The sequence below is a fragment of the Colletotrichum orchidophilum genome (genome assembly GCF_001831195.1).
Source record: "Colletotrichum orchidophilum strain IMI 309357 chromosome Unknown Scaffold_43.1, whole genome shotgun sequence".
NCBI classification, from domain to species: Eukaryota; Fungi; Ascomycota; class Sordariomycetes; order Glomerellales; family Glomerellaceae; genus Colletotrichum; species Colletotrichum orchidophilum.
Window position 1 is genome coordinate 72,614 of NW_019172999.1, and position 19,590 is coordinate 92,203.

General features: G+C 54.1%; 5 protein-coding genes across 5 annotated transcripts; 3 read left to right on the forward strand and 2 right to left on the reverse strand.

The window, feature by feature from the left end:
* Nucleotides 1–440: 440 nt before the first annotated feature.
* CORC01_05961 (uncharacterized protein) lies at nt 441–2,354 on the forward strand (the record flags this gene model as incomplete). The annotated part of the gene is made up of 3 exons (XM_022617603.1): nt 441–1,521; nt 1,595–1,676; nt 1,724–2,354. The coding sequence occupies 3 exons, from the start codon at nt 441–443 to the stop codon at nt 2,352–2,354; spliced, it is 1,794 nt and encodes a 597-aa protein (XP_022475844.1).
* Nucleotides 2,355–3,466: 1,112 nt separating this feature from the next.
* On the reverse strand, nt 3,467–5,775 carry CORC01_05962 (uncharacterized protein; the record flags this gene model as incomplete). The annotated part of the gene is made up of 2 exons (XM_022617604.1): nt 3,467–3,807; nt 3,864–5,775. 2 exons carry the CDS (start codon nt 5,773–5,775, stop codon nt 3,467–3,469), a joined length of 2,253 nt encoding a protein of 750 aa, XP_022475845.1.
* Nucleotides 5,776–6,799: 1,024 nt separating this feature from the next.
* Nucleotides 6,800–7,618, forward strand: CORC01_05963 (ADP-ribosylation factor; the record flags this gene model as incomplete). The annotated part of the gene is made up of 5 exons (XM_022617605.1): nt 6,800–6,858; nt 6,912–7,022; nt 7,136–7,286; nt 7,349–7,429; nt 7,487–7,618. 5 exons carry the CDS (start codon nt 6,800–6,802, stop codon nt 7,616–7,618), a joined length of 534 nt encoding a protein of 177 aa, XP_022475846.1.
* Nucleotides 7,619–9,852: 2,234 nt separating this feature from the next.
* CORC01_05964 (gelsolin) lies at nt 9,853–15,598 on the forward strand (the record flags this gene model as incomplete). The annotated part of the gene is made up of 3 exons (XM_022617606.1): nt 9,853–10,003; nt 10,532–15,174; nt 15,230–15,598. 3 exons carry the CDS (start codon nt 9,853–9,855, stop codon nt 15,596–15,598), a joined length of 5,163 nt encoding a protein of 1,720 aa, XP_022475847.1.
* An 875-nt stretch (nt 15,599–16,473) lies between these two features.
* On the reverse strand, nt 16,474–18,713 carry CORC01_05965 (DnaJ domain-containing protein; the record flags this gene model as incomplete). The annotated part of the gene is made up of 3 exons (XM_022617607.1): nt 16,474–16,637; nt 16,725–18,315; nt 18,372–18,713. The coding sequence occupies 3 exons, from the start codon at nt 18,711–18,713 to the stop codon at nt 16,474–16,476; spliced, it is 2,097 nt and encodes a 698-aa protein (XP_022475848.1).
* Between the last annotated feature and the right edge of the window lie 877 nt (nt 18,714–19,590).

The window sequence follows — 19,590 nt, forward strand, 5'->3', positions numbered from 1 at the left end:
CCACAACCGCGGCCTGGACTATTTTGGCCTTATCGGATTGGCGAACAACGGCAACAAAACCACGTAAAGGAGTGCCTGTGCTGTTATTGTGTGGCTGGGAATTAAGAGAGATCAGGACAAAGCAGGACAGTTTCTCGCTTTGGTTGCTCAGCCCAAAGCTACTTTCTCTACGCCATAGGCAGCAATGGCTTTGCATTGTGTCGTTGAGAGTCAAAGGACAAACTTGCTTTCCTTGGTCAAGCAAGTTGCGGTTCGAAGACGATGTCAAGTTCGAGATTCTTCGGTCACAACCTGGCGACGCCGCCATTTGGCTATAGAAGGACAGTCCGATGCTGCTCTTGGTTCATTTTCAGCAAAACACAACCAGTCTCAGCGGCAGCGATTGTCATTCCGAAAATTACTCTCCAATTCACCCAAGCATTCCACACTTACTTTCAACCATGTCCAGCCCGTATCAAAGTGTTTATGATCTAACAGACATTTCTGTTAGGAGATTGGTTCGATACCTTTATCTCCCGACAGAGTATAGCATTGCAAAGCCCCCCAAGCACTGGCTCAAGGAGCAAGAGGAGACGATGAATAAGTTACCTGTCGATTGTCTACGCCCACGCGGCAAATTTAACGTGGTCAGCATTGTCACTCGTGGGTTGATGAGATTCAGCGAGAAATATAACCCCTCATTCACACCACAGGCTGCAGTCCTTTGCCCAAGCCATCACGGCCTGAACCCGTGGACAATCCACGCCCTTTTTGCGCTGGTTTTGAAAGAGATCACAGTGGACACGGACCGCTTGCGACTCGACCGACAACGCGGAAAAGGTCCGGAATTTGGACCATCGATCCAGGAATTTCTTCGTCGCCTGGATGACATGCAGGCCTTGTGGATGGACACGTATACTTTCGAACTGCTCTATGGTCGTCAGCCGAAAGTGTTGAGCGGGGTCAGGTCGAAATGTGAGGCATGTATCTTGTCAGCACTCGGATCTCGTCCCCTTTTTCTCGGCGACCTTCGCGCTCACTGCATCGCCCGAACGGAGGGAATGACGCCATGCCTGCAGAGGGTCGTGGATGCGTGGATCAACGAGTTCCCGGAACCTCGGCGAACAGAGCTCTGCAAAAGAAGTGCATTTTTGGCTGAGGAGATTCGGACCATGCTGAAGGATATCAGGATAGCGCGTCACGAGAGACGCGCAGCTTCTCGACAACGAAGAGCTAAGGCGTCGGCGATCACCAGTAGGGACACCAAGACGAAATCCGGAAGTGATTCCCCGCGCTTCATCACGGGTGGGCAGTCGACCACGAATGAACGGACTTTGATGCCAATCAGCGAGGACCCCTTCGCCGATCCGTACGATGGAAACGCTGACTCTGAGAACCGGCCGTGGCAAGATGCGGTTGTGGGGTATTACGAGCGCCTGGCCGTCGCGAACGGTAAAGGCGGTGCTTTCGACCGATCTTCCATACACCCGACCTTTGGCGACCCGGCGCCTCAACCCGACCCTCAGTTCCGTCGCGATTTTGGTACGGGAAAAGAGGTGGATCGAAAAGAGCAAGAGACTCTCTGGCAGGATGCCGTTGCTAACAGTCCCGCTAGGAGACAACAGCGTTTACGCTCGTCTGACCTCCCTCCGTCAATGCTCCAAGACGAAGCCCGACGCCGTAATCGGTTTCGACATGTAGACTCGAGCAGCGTCTACACTGACTCCGAACCGGTCACGCCTAGGCCTGTTACCCCCACCGCCGCTCTCGACACGCAGCCGTACAACCAGTACAGCAACGAAGCTCCGAGCAGCCCATTGTATACGGACGTCAGTGTGTACTCGAACGACGAGCTGGCCCGGCCCCACCCCCCAGTCTCCGCACCCCCATCCGTCGTCACCACCTGGCCACAACAACGGTCAAGCCCGTCTTCCGGCCGCCCTCGCCCAGGCGGTATCGTAAGTAGCTCCTCCGTCTTGCCCCAGAATAACAACGTCATGACACAGGACGGTACCCGCGCAGAAGATTTGCCTCCCGGAGGATTGTCGCTGTCCCCGACGGAGGCGGAATGGTACCTCGGCGAGGCCAAGAGGGTAGCCTATTTGGAAGAGATGGGACGCATCGGCCGGCCGAGTTTCAAGGACCACATTTCCGGATCTGCTGCGTCCGGGTCCGAGGCCGGGTCCAGAACACCGACAGGCTCTGCGCGACCTGGGCCGTCGTCGCCTGCTTCTTGGACGGTGCCTACGGTGTTGCCTTTGGACGATGACGACGTACGCAGCATAGTGTCGGCACCAGGACAGGCGCCCATGAGTGAGGTCTCGACGATTTACCCTGATGATTCGATGAGCTTTATTAATTTCCGGCGTTGGTGATGATCATTTCGCAACGCTTTGTCATGGTTATTCTCCGTGGAGATGTTGCTTTGGTTTGGTAGGAATGGTAGGTAGTAGGGGTTGGGCACGTAGATTTCTTGCACATGCATCATTTCCAGCAATAGACTTTCCACTACTAGGGCCGTCAAGACTGTGCGTTCATTTTGGGAGGACCCCACAATGTACCCATCAATCGTCGTTACAATATCACAAGCAGGGATAGAGAAGATGGGATTCTAAGAAGATTGAGCCATCTACCGCGACAGTATTATGGGTAGTTAGCACACACATCCCCAAAAGAAAGAAAGAAAAACCAAGACCTGCCCTCAGCATTCTAGGGCTTTCGTTTCTTTCTCCCTCCTCCATACCAACTTCCTGATCTAGAGGATTCCAATATCCATGGCAATAGCCATGGTGACCAAATATCAAGAGACAACAACAAGTCGTTTCCCCGAGATCATTAAAGCAGCCTTCTGGTCCACTTATAAGCAAGCTCTAATAGTTGTATCGGCCCATTCCCGCTCAACTGTTTACGATGATATTTTCGTGATCTCCGAAAACATGAATGTTGAGAAGCCTGGGAGCAGGAACTCAAACCCTGGTTTTTTTTTTGGTCAGGGCGCAAAGAATGTGTAATCTGAAATCCAATTAAGGGGTTCTGAGAAGGGGGAAGGGAGTTTTGTGACGAGGGCGTGAAACAAAACAGGAAAAATAGCAAATGGGGAAAAAGCAGTGAAGAGTCTCTCGGAAACAGAGTCGTGTGCCTGTTGCTTCAAGATGCCGATTTGCGCCGCGAGCGAAGCTACTGAGTCGGATCGTGTTAAAAGGCACACGACGTCGGTGTCCAATGCTCTCTTCCAAGCGTTGAATAGGAAGGGTGTGGGCATGAAGTGAAATGGGTAAAGGGTTCTTCGCAATTTGTGGAGTTTGGCTCTGTTCCGGTGACTGAACCCATCATTTGCAAACTTTAGTCTTAATCATTATGGGAAGCTGACGTTAAGAACTCACCTCCAAGATGCATCATCATCCATCAAGGCAATGGATCTCGCTTCTGCGTTAAAGGCTGACCAAACTAGTAGAGCCCTACGAGACTTGAGCGCATGAGACTAAGCTTAGCCTCTGAAGATGTCGTCGCTATCATAGCCATCGCTGTGCTGGTGATCCTTGCGAGGAACAGGAGACTCAACTCTTCGAGCTCCAAGCGAGTGGGACTTTCCGGGGTAGTCGTAGGAGCATTCAGACTCGTCTCCGAGATAGAAAGTCTTCGGGGAGATCTTCTTCGCCCAGTGTTGCCAAATCACTTGGTCATACCACTCGGCGCCGTGAGAGTGGGTCACCTTGTAGACCTGGCTAAGATGGCCAGCCTGCTCGAACTGGAAACTCGCCACAAAGTTCTCCATCCACTTGAGGCTGTGACCGCCCTCGCTCTGGGCCATTGTGTGGACGACAATACCTAACGAAGACTATTAGCTATTGACTCTGATACAGTTTTCATGGTCGAGGACTTACGGTGAATATCCCGAAAGTCGGGCTTATGGAAGGCGTCTTCGTTAGCATCCGGATCAGCCCACTTGCACTTGACGTATCCGTGATACAAGATCGAAGTCTGGCTGAGGAGCTGATGGAGAAGGGCACTTCCGATGCCACCACGTCGATGCTCAGGGTGGACAAAGATAGTAGCCTTGACAGTCGGGGTCGCGTTGCCGGTGAGCCCTCCAATGCCTGTCTCATATGGCCGGAGGTAGGCGAATCCGTATATGGTAGTCTCAGGGGCCAATTCCTCCTGGGAATGAGACTTCTTCCACTTCATGTATTGTCGGTAAGCGTCACGAGACGGCCAGTTCTTCGGGTCGTTCAATTCGGTCTTCTTGGCAGTCGCAACGATGAATGGAAGCTTCTGTCTCTTGCACTCGCCCATTATGTATTCGAATCGCTGGGCAGAGACTGGATAGGTGTCGATCACCAGGTGATCTTTACCAACGGCAAGGTTGTATATCTCGGCGCAGGCCTCGGCGTCGGTTGGCTGACCAGGGCGAAGGACACAATCTGCCAGAAGGTTGTTCCCGTCCGATGTAGATGCCACAGAGGTCGTCGTGGCATCCGCAATTTCTCTCTTTTCCTTCTTCTCTTGAGCCTGGACGGCAGATTGACTAGTCCGCTCCTCCTTCTCCTTCTGCTGACGACGGGCCATGTTCTTACGAACAGTAATTTCGCGATGAATTACCAGGTTGCTGGTCCAATCGCGGCGACGGTGAATCATCGCGGACGTCATATCCTGCCCGTCCTCGATATTAGCGACAGTGGTTGGTTGCTCAATACGGGGCAGCAGCTGTCCAGTGGCAGGGTCAACATCGTGGTTGTGGTGATCCTGGTTCTCGGCCAGGAAGGAAGTGACGAATTCGCCATCCAGAGTTTGGAGCCATGCTAGAAACCATGGAGAGGCTTTGATGATAGAATCAGGCACAGAATCCTCATTCAGATCCTCACTGTCCTGGCTCGAGCCAGCGCCACCAGAGGACGAATTCTCATCGTCAAGGCTGACTTCCCAAGATGAGTGGCTCTTCTTCGACTTGGAAATGACGCCTAGTCTCTCTGGGAGATCCTCGAGAGCCGTGGTTGTCAGAGGTGCCAGCTCCCCGAATACCTCAGAAAGAAGAACGCTTGAGTCAGCATAATCGTCCGAAGACTCCGTGTCCGACTCCGCGTAGTAGCTGGTGGTTGTGGGTTGCTCCTGGGTCTCAACAACTGGATCTTCGGCCTTGGCCTTGGCGGATCGCTTGTGAGGAGGGACGTAGTCGCTCGGCAACGGAAGCGGAGAGGTCATCATGTGGTTTCCGTCGTCGTCGTCGTCGCCGTCGGATTGAGCCTTCAAACGTTGAGAAGCGATTCTTGCCTCCCTTTTCTTCCGGGTCCTTTCAAAATTCTTTCTTGCCCTGTAGATTCTCTTCTCAGCAAGGTAGTCGTAGTCAGCGGAACCTGGGCCAGTGATAAAAATATCTTTGCCGAGGGTACTGCGGTTATTGAATTGGAAATTAATTCGTCGAGCCTCAAGGCTGGCAGTGGGTTCGTTCAGAAAAGAAGGAAGGGGGGGTCTTCTATCGGGTACCGGAAGATCCCTGGCCCATCGAATAGAGGTACAGCGTTTGATAGGCTCAGTTAGTTTTGTTGAAGGAATCCTCAAGGAAGGAGCCCTCGATTGGACCTTCTGATCAGTGTTGCCCTCACGTGGGGTCAGATTGGTAGATGGGAATGTGAACCGGGCTGAGCCAAGCTCCTGTGGATGCAAGCCGATGGACGACCAGGAAAAATGGCTGCCTAGTCTGGGAGTATGTTCGCCTCGATACTCTGCATCACGGCTTGACTGGTTCTCATTGTTGCCAGTCTGCTTCTCTTGGCTAGTGGGCTCTTTGCGGGCCGACATGTTGGCGATCGATGTGTGCTTGAACAAACACAATGAGTCCTGTAGCTAGCTGAACAATGGTCATAAGCCAACCAAGAGCACTTTTGTTTTCATGTATGTCTTTTTTTTTTTTTTTTTACAGAGAAAGAACAAAAGTACTTACATGTATATGATGAAAGAGTTCAATCTCAAGGCTCAATTAAAAGGGTGCGTTGAGTGCTAAGAGCGTTGAGGGTGCTAGAGCAAGAGACTTCAGTGAGGCAAGGTAGGCGCTGAGATGCTTCGTCGGGAAGATTCGCAGAGGGAAGAATGCGCAGAACTTATTGTCTTGAGGACGATATTTTCAGATCAAAGAATAGGAAGTCGTGGCTGCTCACCTGTTGGAGGCAGGAGGAACTTGCATGACCCAGTTGTTTTTTCCCTCTTCCCAACTGATTTTGGGCGGATGCCTTTGGTCGCTCCAGTGTCATCTAGTAGATCGAAGCTCTTGGGCTTGTGTGAATACTTCCACCCTTTTTATCATTTCCAATGATGCAACTTAAGGTAATTGAATACCGCCTACCTCATGGAATTACCGATTCTACTTCGTACTGCACCAACCAGTAACCCGCCTTGATCGTGTGAAAGGCTCGATGTTTGACTCCCATTGGAATTCAAGCCCATCTAGAATAGTTTCAACTCCCCATTTCATGAAAGTTTCAGCATATTCACCCAAGACTTTCATATTGTTCCCGTTGTGGCATGGTGAGAGATGCCTAGCATACTTAGGCATCTGGTGATGTTGGTAGTCCATGTGGCATATGCTCGGTGTGGTCGGTGAGCACAGGTGGTAATGTATTCACCGAGTCTAGACCGAAGCTGCGGGGTCACGTGTAGCCAATCGATCCATTCAGGCAGCGTCGACGAACCTCTGTCTGCGCGTGTACACCAGCTCTTCTGACAAAGAAAACTTACGGCGATTATGAGCATGTCCGACAACACGAGTCTTGCAAGCAAAAGTCTTTAGTCGGTACATGCCGGGGAGAGGTTCAGCTATCCGTTCGTCATGTTGTCCATCCTGAGAAAGGCACGTCTCAAAGACAAGGAGATGCGGATCCTGATGCTGTCAGTTTTGTCACCCGCCTGCGGACCGTTTCCGCCGCTGATGATGTTTACAGAGGCCTTGACAATGCGGGAAAGACCACAATTGTCAAGAAGATTATGGGTGAAGACGTCAACACTGTGAGCCCAACTTTAGGGTTCATCATCAAGACTATAGATTACGACGGGTTAGTCGGCATTCTCCTGCATCCCGCGCAGTGCAGTGCTAACGGCATGCCAGCTACAAGCTCAACATTTGTGTGTCCCCCAGCTGATGTTATCACGGAGGCACTCTGACCAGAACAGGGGATGTGGGCGGGCAAAAAACACTACGCTCATACTGGCGAAATTACTTTGAGAAGACGGATGCGCTGATCTGGGTTGTTGATGCCACAGACCGGCTGAGAATTGAGGACTGCAGAGAGGAGCTCCACGGTCTGCTGCAAGAAGAGGTTCATCCGCCGACGACACGTATAGAGTGGATGCGATCCATTGATGCTAACCTCATTGACAGCGACTCTCTGGAGCAAGTTTGCTAGTGTTTGCCAACAAGACCGACGTCAACGGATGCATGGACGAGCAGGAAATTCATCAAGTTGGTGCCAGGATATGTTAACCGTTGCCGGAGAACAAGCTGACTTTGTCTTTCCAGGGGCTGCAATTGGAGGCGATCAGAACACATCGCTGGCACGTCCTGCGATGCAGTGCCATGACCGGCGCCAACCTCAAGGAAGGCCTGGCTTGGGTAGTGGACGACGCAAAGAAGAGGCTGTTCCTATACTAGAGGCAAAGGCAGTCAAGTAACATTGGTAGTAGCCTCTGGCCAGATCACACTACTACGGTGCGGCTCCCCTCGCACTCGGCGAGCATTCCAGGTAGTCCTGGCCAGACTGCTCAGCTAGTTCCCGGGCGCGCCGTTAGGAAGCTGAGATGGCCAGGAGAACATGGACGGGCATAAAGATGGCCAGGTCAAAAGAGGCATGATGAAGCGTGTCAGGCTGTTCTCGAAGGACGGTCCCAGGAAGGGCCGGATCCGAGTGATTCTGTGGCGGCTCGGGAGTCGGGATAGACTGTGTAATGAGGTGACAGATAGATGGGTGACCCAGCGTCGAGAAACGCAAACCCACATTGGTGAATAGGAGACGATCAATATTCGTGCTAGCAAGGCAAAATATCCGCTGAGGTCGAGAATGACGGCCGCGTCCATATGTGGATGGGGCATAATTAGTGCCTGGTGATGTGGTCCATCGCGTCCTTCTGCTTAAAATCGGGTCGTTGCTGGTCCGAGGATGTCCGAGAAGAAGAAATACCCAAACGAGGGGACGATAGAATCCCTCAGTGTCAGCACCGGCGTCCCTCGTCCGTTAGGTTGGTCATGGTATCCGCACCTTCCAGCGAAGTCGGTGTATTTTGTCCTAGTCACTATCCGTATAGCAGAAAGATTGCAGCCGTTGGAGTCGAATACCGACCGGGTCATCCCTCCGAAATCGCGGTTTGAAACGATGGGATTGAAACGCCCCATCGAGCCAGTAAGGGCGCTTGAATGTCGAAATTTGGTGCAAGGAATCTCAGTTACGAAATAAATACAATGTGAGACAGGGGTTGCGAGTGTGGAGAAGTGAGTGGCCAATGCGTCTTGGAGTTGGGCACAGGTACGGAGCACTCCCGTCTGTGCCACCATGCCTAGCGAAGTACGTACCCTGGTTGTTTTGGTTCCACTTTCTTTGTGTACAACCTGCAAGTATTCCGTACCCCCAAGGTCTTGACGAGGTTGCCGAGTCTGGCCGCACTACGACAGCTTGACGGAGCTGAGGCAAGCTGAGTTGAAACCCTTGGAGCAGCTTGCAAGCTTGCTGCAATGATTTGAGACAACGGCGCAGGTGATCGAGGGCAAGAAAGATATCGGAGGATGGAGTGGGGGATGGTGTCGAGGTTGGAGGATGCTCTGTTGTTCATGGTTTGGACTTTGGAGAAATTGTTGCTGATATTGCGTCTCTTACTAGTGTACGTAGTCTGTCTGGGGCATACCGAAGAAATCATTGGATGCAACGCTAGACCTGGTGCGACCTGACGTGCAGGCTGCTTGCTGTTGTTAGGGGGGCCTGCTCACCTGCCCAATTGGCAAGGCATGGAAGGAAAAGAGGCAAAAGCTTGGGCGGGATGCAACTGCTCGCATCAGCGCAGCACCTCAGCAGCAAGTCCAAAGTATTGTGTAGGTAAGCATGCGAAGCGCCGTCGCCATCTGCCCAAAACCTGCTTCCCTCGTCTCGCCTTTGTTTACTTTCAACCTTGCAGGCGCAGCAGCGAGCACAATTGTCCAAACAAAACAAGAGTCTGGCCTCGCCAAAACCAAAGGAGACTGACTGCATTCAGAGCTCTGCAACTTGCTTCCGCCGACTGCATTTCCCAGGATTGTGGTTCTTGCTCCTTAGCCTCAGCCGCAGCCGCCGCCGCCGCCGCCCACATCGCCAGACACTCGGGAACCATACGCATCCAACAAGCCCAGCTATTCGTACTTCTACCCAAGGTTGGTTCCTAGTTTTGCCTTACCTCCAAGTAACAACAAAGTTGCCAGAGAGACACAGACCCGTCACCCGACTCCAGTCTGTCTCCATCCGCAGCACAGGTCTTGGATCCATCCGTACCCAACCTTGGGCTACTTTACCTGGTGTCTGTGAGGGCGCTCCGCTCTCGCCTTGGCCCAAGATCCTTGCTTTGGTGCCATTTCCCTAGCGGTACCCATCCAAAAGGTGACGAACCAGAGGTACCTTGCCCATTCTACCTTACCTTACCTTATCCCATCCCATCCTTATCCCGCCACGGACCAGACCAAGACTAGAGCGACAGAGGGAGGGAAAAAAATAGACAACATATCCTTCTCCAACAAAGACCTCACTACCTTACCCGTTCGCCTTGCCACGACATACGTCCTAACCGGGGGGATTCCTGCGCATACAGAACCACCCGTTTCCATTCCTCCCCCACCCGCAACCGTGTCATGACTCTGTCTCCCTCAAAATGTCGGAACAAACAATGGACGATGTCTCCAAGTTTTTGCAAGATGTCAAGGAGATGAATGCTCGCCGAACCGAAGAGGACGACGCCCGCCAACGCGAACTCGACGAAAAGATACAGCAGGAGAAGAGGGAACGACAGGCTCGTCGCGCAGGTACGTCCATTTATGTCTGTGTTTCTCCTTGCTTCCCCTCCTCCCACACCTTGCATTGCGTCGTTGCTGTCACGTCCCGCCGTGGCCCGTGACTACTGCTGCTTGTCTCTCCCCTCACCTCATCCATCATCTACCTGCTTGGCTGCCCTATTCAACAAGCTTTCTTTTCCCGACTCGGCCAAGGCACAGCTCCTACTTTGCGGCTTGCCTTGTGTGCCATCTGCATGTTCGTGCTCGTGCCGTGCTATGTTCAGGTTCAGGTTGCCCTTGGCCAACGAGCTGAGCTACTGACGGGACGGCCGCCGCACTGGGCGAGACGCGGGCGACGCCTCAACGCCTTGACTCCCACCCCCAATGACCACCACACACGGCCTTCGTCCATTGTTTTCCACATGGGTCCCTCAGGGAAATCATCGACGTTCACTTTTCCCTTGCAATTGACACTGTTCTTCTCTCCCACCTCGTTGCGCGACTGTGTTTTGCGAGAAGAAGAAAATTTGGATCGCCTTCTCTGACTCCATTTGACAGAACGCGCTCGATCCATTTCCCCTCAAAAGTCATCCCCGGCCAACACCCCACCACCCTCCTCTCGAGGCAACACGACACAGCTTTCCGATGACCTAAGACTTTCTTCTCCTGGTCTTGAACACACCGGCAGCCCTCGCTCTCACTCACGTGGCATCGTAGCTCCCGACACCATGGACAGCTTCTCGACCTCTCCAACCAAGGAGAACGATTCCCCCTTTGATGCCGACAGCAAGCGATCGAGCGTGACCTCTCCTACCGGCGGCGTACAAGGAGCGCGGCCCCTGTCATGGCAGAGACGCCCCAACTCTCAACATTCGGATCGATCCAAGAACCGTCCTCTGTCCGTCGTTGCTGCCGAGAATGCGACCAGGACCTCACAGAACACAACTCCAGACCCCCCCTCTGCCACTGAGCAGACCTTCTCCAGGGACCAAATTTCTCAATCATTGGGCTCTAAAGACCCCGCGTGGTTCCGGCAAACGGCCGATCGAGCCAGCGCCGGCTCGGCTGCCAACCGCAAAAGTCAGATTGAGGATACCGACACCAACGACATGTCCTCAATGCGCGCCCACCAGCTCCCCGGCATGAGTCGCAGTCCTTCGACAGACTTATCTCTCGAGCAGTCTAGTCCGACGAAAGAGAACAGAGTCGGCTCCCCGCTGTCGCTGAGCAGCTCCCAGAAGCTTGACCCCCCCGCCGAGATCTCCGAGAATGACCCCACGGCGCTTCGCCGAAAGTCAGTCGTGTCATCAGGATCCGGTCGCGCGTCGCCCACGCGACCTGTTTCTCCTACAAAGGGCATGGGTGGGTTTGTCCAAAGCGCCATGATGAAGAGGTCAGATAGCGTCAAGAGGTGGAGTGTTACGTCTCCCCCAGGCCTCGTGCGCGCCGATTCAGCTGCAGCAAGTCGGCCTGAGTCTCGCTCCCGTCCGCAGAGCATGTACATGCGGGACGGAGCTTCAACACCTACCGGATCATCTCACTCTCGGTCTCTGTCCCGCCCCGCTTCCCGCCCTACCTCTCGTCATAGCAACCAGGAACAACAAGACGAGATCGAGACCACACCCAAAGCACCTGCTGTGGCACCTCCGTCCGAGGCCAAGCCCGATGTCAAACCCGTTATCAAGCCTGCTGTCAAGCCTGATGTCAAGCCCGATGTCAAGCCTGATGTCAAGCCTGATGTCAAGCTCGACACTAAGCTTGACAACAAGGAGGAGGAAAACAAGGATGCAACGACGCCGCCATCAAGCCCTTCAAAGACCATGGATACTAGGAGATGGAGCCCGACGAAGGCAAGCTGGCTGGAAACCGCGCTGAACAAGCCAGAGTCACCAAAACCAAAGCCTCCACCGGTTTCGAACCAGCCAGCCTGGATGGTGGAGCTCAACAAAGCCAAGGCTCACAAGGCTGCCAACCCCAGTGCCGACCTTGGTCGAAGCGGCTCAGTATCATCGCAGAAGCACGAGGTCAGTGTTGGTGGGCTGATGCGTTCGTCGCCTATGGGAAGCCATGTGTCCAAGCCCTCTGTGAGTGGCCTCAAGGGTATATATACACCGCCAGTGCAAACTCACAAGACAGGCGGCAGCATCAGCAGCCCAAGCTTGCGGACCAGCACGATCAAAAGCCCGGGCAGCGAGGATAAGCCTGAAGGAGATACCGAGGCCGTGAATATTCCAAAGCGCTCTTCAGTCTCTGACAGCCCTTCTGTGGCTAAGGTCAAGCCCGAAACCCCTCCCAAGAAGGACTTCCGCGCTGGCTTGAAGTCTAGAAACGTCTCCGGCGACGCTGCTTCTTCCAAAGAACCGGCCAACGAGTTGCAAAACGTTTTTGGTAACTTGCGACGGACAAGGACGCAGAATTACGTGGCGCCGGATGAGCTGAAGGGTAACATTTCGCGCGGCAAAGCAGCCTTGAATATGACCGGTGGGCCGAAGCCGAGCGAGCGCAAGGATGAGTTCAAGGAGGCGATTTTGAAGAAGAAGCACGACTTCCAGGCTGCTCAATCGCAGGGCAAGGGCGTGACGAGAACCAAGTCCAATGCAGCTGAGCACCCTGTTCCGGAAGCTCTGTTGAAGAGACATGCGTTGAGCAAGTCGATATCCGGCAGGTCAGACGCTACTTCGCCTTCCGCTATCGAGCACCGAAAGTCTGTAAGCGAGAGGCCAAAGTCGTCATACAGGGATGATTCCAACGAGTCGGTCTCTTCGCTCAAGTCGCCGTCCGTCAAGTCGCCCTCTGACTGGTCACCCACGCTCAAATCGCCTTCCATTAAGTCTCCGATGCAACCCGGACCCACGACTGAGGTTCAGAAAGAGAGCAGTGCTCCTACCCGACTTCAAGGGCGCGCCGCTGCTGGGGGCCTAGCGAACCGGTTCAATCCTGCACTTGCAGGACTTTTGGCTCGTGGCCCCCCTCCTATGACTACCAATGGAGCGCGCGACGCTGAGAAGTCGGAAGAATCCAGCGGGGCGCCCGCCGAACCCACGGCTCCAGGACCTCAGCTTACACACATGACTAAGGGTCGTGCTCGTGGACCGAGAAGAAAGGCGCCGTCTTCCAAAACTACCTCCGCGGCTGGACCCGGCGCAGAAGTGGCAAGCGAATCTAAGCCCGGTCCGGATTCCGTCTCACCGGCGAAGGAAGAACCGCCTGTGGTGGTAGACGAAGCCAAAAAGAGTTCTGAAAAGGAGGCGCCGTTGTCCATCCAAGCTCAAGTCGCTGCTCAAGCAGCTGCCAAGAACAGGCCCGCACCTCTCAAGCCCTTTGGAACCTCTGCTGAGGCCCACGCTGAGAGGCCTGCTGAGAAGTCTCCAGAGAAGCCTCTTTTTCCCGCCAAGGAGGAAGAGCCTGTCTCAAAGCGCAGGTCCCGATCTCCTACGATGAAGCTCCAGGCTTCCCCGATCAAGCCGGTCGAGGAGAAACCCAGCGAACCCGCCTCCCAGCCCACCTCACCTAAAAAGCTGGATATGAAGCGAATGTCAAGGTTCTTCGAAGAGAACCAGTCGAGCCAAAAGCCTGAAAGTCCTAAAAGGGAGAGCCCCAAGATGGAAAGCCCCCCCAAAACGGGCATTCCGCCTAAGATGGACAGCCCGACGCAAGAGAGCCCCAAGATGGAGAGTCCCAAGATTGTCAGCCCAAGAATCGAGACTTCTAAGGTTGTCAGTCCCAAGATTGCCAGTCCGAAGAGGGAAAGCCCGGCTTCCTCGCCGAGCATCAAGCCGAAGCCCGTATTTGAGAAGCCCTTCAGCCCTCCACCTCAAAAGGCGGAAGAGGTCAGACCAAAGCCAGTATTTGAGAAGCCACCTAGCCCTGCACTCCAGAAAACCGAAGAAGTCTCTCCGGTCAAGACTTTCGGACGACCTCTTCCCGAGCCTAAGCCGAGTTCTCCGGCAAAATCTTTCTCGGACAAGGTGAAGGAAGTTCCTGCGCCCATCAAGACTTTCGGACGCCCGCTGCCCGAACCAACTCCCAGGTCACCTACACGGTCTCCCGTTCGGTCGCCGCCGCCCAATGAGCAGTTTGATAGCCCTCACGTAGCACCTCTCAGAACCTTTGGCCGACCTCTGTCGAGGCCTAGTTCGCCTCAAAAGTCGAATGACAGGGTTGACAGCGAGCCTGTGGTATCCGTCAAGAATGCTGCTTCAATGTTCGGCGGGGCTGTCGTACGGTCGCCACCTCTCGAGGCTAAGTCGCGATTCGAGAGCCCTGCGCCCCCAGTCCAAAGGACCGGTACTCCCACGAGGATTTCTACCAGGCCTCTACCTATTCCACCGAAGCCTTCTTCTCCAACACCCATCGCGTCTCCTGTTCGATCCCCCACAAAGTCAAGCTCGGAGGTTTCAAGTCTGTTGGATGACTTCTTTGGCACGCCGCGACCACAGAGAGAGTACCGCCTTGACACCACGGAAATACTGATGAACAAGCCCCGGGTGCGCGACATTCAAAGTCAGGGCACGAGACTGTTCCAAATTACTGGAGACGGAAAGAAGATCCCTGTCCAAGCACATAATGAACGTATCTTGTTCGAGCGGGAAATGTACATTTGCGCCCACACATTCGCCAACGAGTCTGGTAGAAAAGAGACGGAGGTGTACTTCTGGGCCGGTGATGAGGTATCAGCGGCAACTGTGGAAGACACCACTCTCTTTGTCAACCGGGAGGCTCGTTCGCTCGGTGGCAAGGTCGTCAAGATGCACCAAGGCAGAGAAACCCCAGAGTTCATCATGGCACTCGGAGGCATGATCATGACCCGCCGCGGTACCAACACCAAATACGACTCCTTGGCACCCAGCATGCTATGTGGCCGCCGGATGCTAGGCCAGGTTGTATTTGACGAGGTTGACTTCTCATCTGCGAGCCTTTGCTCTGGGTTCCCTTTCTTGATTACACAGTCAGGAAAGTGCTACCTCTGGAAGGGCAAAGGCAGTGATGTAGATGAGTTGAGTTGCGCCCGTCTCATTGGTATGGACTTGAGCTTGATGGGCGAGCTCCTGGAAATCGAGGACGGCAGCGAGCCGGATAGCTTCTGGGCCATCTTTCATGATGGCACGAAGCCGCACTCTGCAGACCATTGGCGTTTGAAGTCCAACTACGACAAGTACTGCCAAAGACTCTTCCGTTCCGACGCGTCTGTGGCTCAGCAGGTAAGCTGAACGGCGTCACAGTCCTCCAGTCCACCACTAACCATGATAACTACAGGTCTCCGAAATCAGCCCGTTTACTCAGGCTGACCTGGACCCTTCGTCAATCTATGTATTGGATGCCTTCTTTGAAATGTACATCATTGTCGGCAGAACAGCGCAGAGCGAGTACAGCTCCTTCCGCAACGCCCTCGACTTTGCGCAGGAGTATGCCATTTTGGCCAGTGGCATGGAAGATCGGCCCTTTATCCCTATCTCGACGGTCGTGTTGGAGGGCATCCCGAAAGACCTCAAGAGCGTGTTTCGCAAGTGGCGAGACGAGTCCAGTCCGACCATTATGCCCCCCAAGGCGGCGTCCGGTCTGAAGCGCGGAAGATCTTTGCGCGTCGTTCCCCTCACGCACGCTCTCCAGGCTCTTAGTGAGTAAGTCTATCTGCGAAGCGAACGGAAGCGAGTTACTTGGCGGAAAGGCGCGACTGGAGTTTGATTCTCAAGGGAGGAGGCGGCGGGTGGGTTTGAAACGATTTTATACTAAATACCCCGGATGCGTGGGGATGGGTAGGAGATGGAGAGAAGTGTACATGAATCATTGTCGCATTTGCAAAGGCGAGAGAAGGGAGGGAAAAGACATGGCGATGGGCGTTGTTTTTTTTTCTTTTTAATAATTTCAAAAGAATGGGTCTTTGGGTTGGCTGGCTGATTTGATCATGTACGGCGAGGCGGATTGATGCAGTAGCAGCAAGCGACCACAACCAAAGACCACCTTCTTGGTATTGTGGAAGAGCATTCAAGTATTTCAAGCATAGAACCCGGTCATGACTACATCGTGATTGCAGAGATCGCCGAGTTTAATGTTGTCAAGGGCCACGGGATCGTTCTACTCACTCGTGGACCATCCACCTTGGTTGGCTACCTACCTAGTGTCAGTCTCAGAGCGCATCGCCTGATATAAGACAACAGCACGATGATGAAGATGCAATACAAAAGCGTTTTTGATTCAAGGAAGTAATACATGGCCAAGACACGCGGCCAAGACACGCGGATACCCAAACGCAACGCCGGTAGCTATATGTTCGAAGATGACACCGCCCAAGCAGCGGAACAGCCTGCCAGTCCAGTCCGCTAAGCACCCGCTCATGCTGTGTGTTGTGTAGATGATGTTCTGACTTGGGTATATTTTGAATCTCTTTACACTTTTTTTGTTTTTGTGCAACTAACGTCTTGGTTTCTTCTATCGCCTCGTACACAGCAACCCTTCCCCCGCCAACTAACCGCCCAGACTCAAAGGGCCTCCACCCCTCTTCATGACTCGTCCTCTGTATCGGTATTCGTCTCGCTCGTGTCGTCCTGGACGTCGTCGTCCGTGCCGCTCTCCTCGTCCGAGTCATCGTCATCTTTCCTGTGGGGTTTGGTGGCGCCCGGTACGCTGCCGCCCTTGAGGGCTTGCATCTGGCCGGCTATCGAATCTGATTATTGCTGTTAGTATATGGATGTTCCTTTTCGATTTTTTTTTGGGGGGGGTGGGGTTTTTGGTTTTAGAGGAGGTTCCATACCTTCATCGGGCTCACTGATATCATCCTCGGCGACCATCGCTGCCGCCTTGTTCGCCTCCTCGACGACAAGGGTTACCTCCATCTTGGTGTCGAAGCCGACGTAGCTGTCACACACAACGTGCATAACAAAGGTGTAGTGGCCAGCCTGGGGGGGAGCGGCGAATTGGGCCTTGAGGGTTTGCATGTTGAAGGTGGGCTTGCCATCATCGCCAAAAATAGGCTGGTCAAACTGGGTGAAGGTGAAGGGGGGAACAGCCATCTTGCCCTGCTTGGAGTCGGTCAAGAAGACGTACCACTTAGGGGCGTGATCGCGGGCGAAGTAAGGGGCGTGGGCGAGAGGAGGGAGAATCGGCTTGTCGTCAACGGGGACAGGCTTGCCATCGGGGCCCTTGACGGTCTTCTTTTTGCGGCCAAGATAGGCCTCCAAGTCGTCTTCGGCGGGGTCAATGTCTTCCAGGTCCAACTCGTTGACCTCGGAGACGTTTTCGCTACCAGGGGGAATGATGCGTCCCTTGACGACCAGGGTAACCAGAGAAGAGGGGATGATGAATCGCTCGCCGGTAACCTTGAAGAAGGCCTTGGCAACGCGGAGCTGGGGCAGTTGTCGAGCGACACCAACGGCAGACTTGTACTGAGCCTCGGTGAGGAGGTTGTTGCGGACGACTAGGTTTCTGCGAAGCTCGTCGGGCAAATCCATGAACTGCTGGAGAGAGATGTGTACCTTGGAGTCGCCTCCCTCGACCTGGCGAACGATATCCTGGGTGAAGTGGGGAAGCTGGAGGAGGGGAGAGGCCTTGGGTGGGAGAGCCTGGATGAGGTGCTGGCTGGTGGAGTAAGCCGCCAGAATAGGGCCAGTGTTACCGTATGCTTGGGCAATGGCAGAGAATGATCGGGTGAGGGCGTGTGCAACGGGAGCAACTTCGTACTTTGCGCTGTCGAGAGCGGCGTCCTCGAGCTCGACGCGACCAAGGTAAGACCTCAGGAGGGCTAGAGCCTTGCGGCGCACCCCGCTGTCGAGGTCCTCAAGAGCTTGCTTGTCCTTTTGAGAGAGACCAGCCTTTTCGGCGTTGGCCAGGAGCTTGGACTCGAGCTTAGAGAGGCCAGACTCGGCCTTGTCACCCTTGAGAACAGTGTCGAATTCCTTGCCACTGCTGAGGGCAGTAACGACGCCACCCTCGTCGACGTTCTCGTCGTATGCGCGAAAGAGATTGTTAGCGCTCTCGAGAAGCACGCCATCCTTGGACATGCGCTGAGTGCCGTACCACCAAGAGCCGACCAGGTAAGGCAGGAGAACACCGAGGAGAAGGGTGTAGGCGAGGACGACATACTTGCCGTTGCCGTCAGAGATCATGAACTGGGGTAGCGCAATGCCGATACTGAAGCTCTGCTTTCCGTCGGGGTGGCCGTACTGGATATAGTTGTTGCGGATCTCCTCGTCGGTGAGCGCCTGGTAGGCCTTGGAGATCTCGACGTAGGCGTCATTGAGGGACTCGATGGTCTCGTTCTTGGCGGGGTCGGGCTTGACCTTGTCGGGATGCAGTCTCCTTGAGAGCTGCTTGTAAACTTTCTTGATTGTCTTCTCGTCGGCGGACTAGATGCAGCGTGTCAGCACTATCTGGAGGTGTAGGGGAAAGGCAGGCAACGTACGTCAGAGATGCCGAGAATATCATATGGGTTCCAGATCTTTTGTGTGACGCTCTTTGTGTGGATGATGAGGTAGATCATGCCGGCCATGACGGCAAGGCCGATGAGGACGGCAATGACGCGCACAATGCGGCGCTGCTTCTTTTCGTGGGCCTTGCGCTGCTTGTCGATGAGGTCGACATGTTCGGGCTTGAAATCGCTCTGGATGCGCGGGGCCTTGGCTTCGATCTCCTTGGAGGGGAAGACGAGGGTGTAGCCGAGCGGCAAGGTGATGATGCTGCTGATGGCGAGGATGAAGAAGGGGTAGAATTGCGCCTCGGCGTCGTACGAGTAGTCGGAACTCATCTTGACAGGTGCTGCGACGAGCTCTGGAGCTCTAGAATGTTGGTGTCGTTGTGTTGGGTGTGGGAAGTGCTTAGTCGTAAAGTCGAGATCGAAGTCCGAGTGGGTGCCTTGCGCGCGGATCCGGACACGTCGCTAGACAGCTGTGCAATAGTTCAACCCAGTAGAAAAGGAAAGAAAAAAAAATAGGTTTCAAGAGCGAGAGTGTCGCAACAGCTTGCACTTGAAGAAGTGTAGACGAGACCGAGAAGAAATCAAAGGAAAAGGGAACAAGTCAGAGACCGCGAGGGAATGATGTCTACCTCGTGGGACTGGTTTGGGGAATGGGGTGGCCGCAATCTGCTGGCTTTGGCCAGGTCGCTTTCTTTTGACAATCGTGGCCTCCAGAAATAACTGGTGCTTGTGCCTGCGCTGGTGCTGCTTCTGCGGTGGTAGTTTCCGGAAGAGCGAGCAGGGGTCGGCCAGTAAGGTAAGGCAGGGACTACTATGTATGAGTAAGGCAGAGAATTAGGTACCTTACGCCGGAGGAGGTCACTGTGTCCTGTCCTCGCTGCGTGCGCAGTGCGAATGGCCAGGTCCAATTGGATCCAATCAACTCAACGTCCGGTAGTCAGTGCGTACTTCGCGCCTTAGAAGGCTCCATAGCTGGCTCAAACCCCTCAAGTGTCTTTTTTAGCTCGAGAGGTCCCCATTATTCTTTCCTCCAGGGCCCAGGCATCCTGGCACCTTTCCTTATGCGGCTACTTACCTAAGTCCCGTCAACTCGTGCTAACGGCCCTCGGCGTCGCTAGTCCGAAACAACGACAGTAAAACGACCGGCCGGCAGAGGGCTTCCTACTTGATGCCGCCTCCTATTCGATTCGAGATATTCCAGCCATTG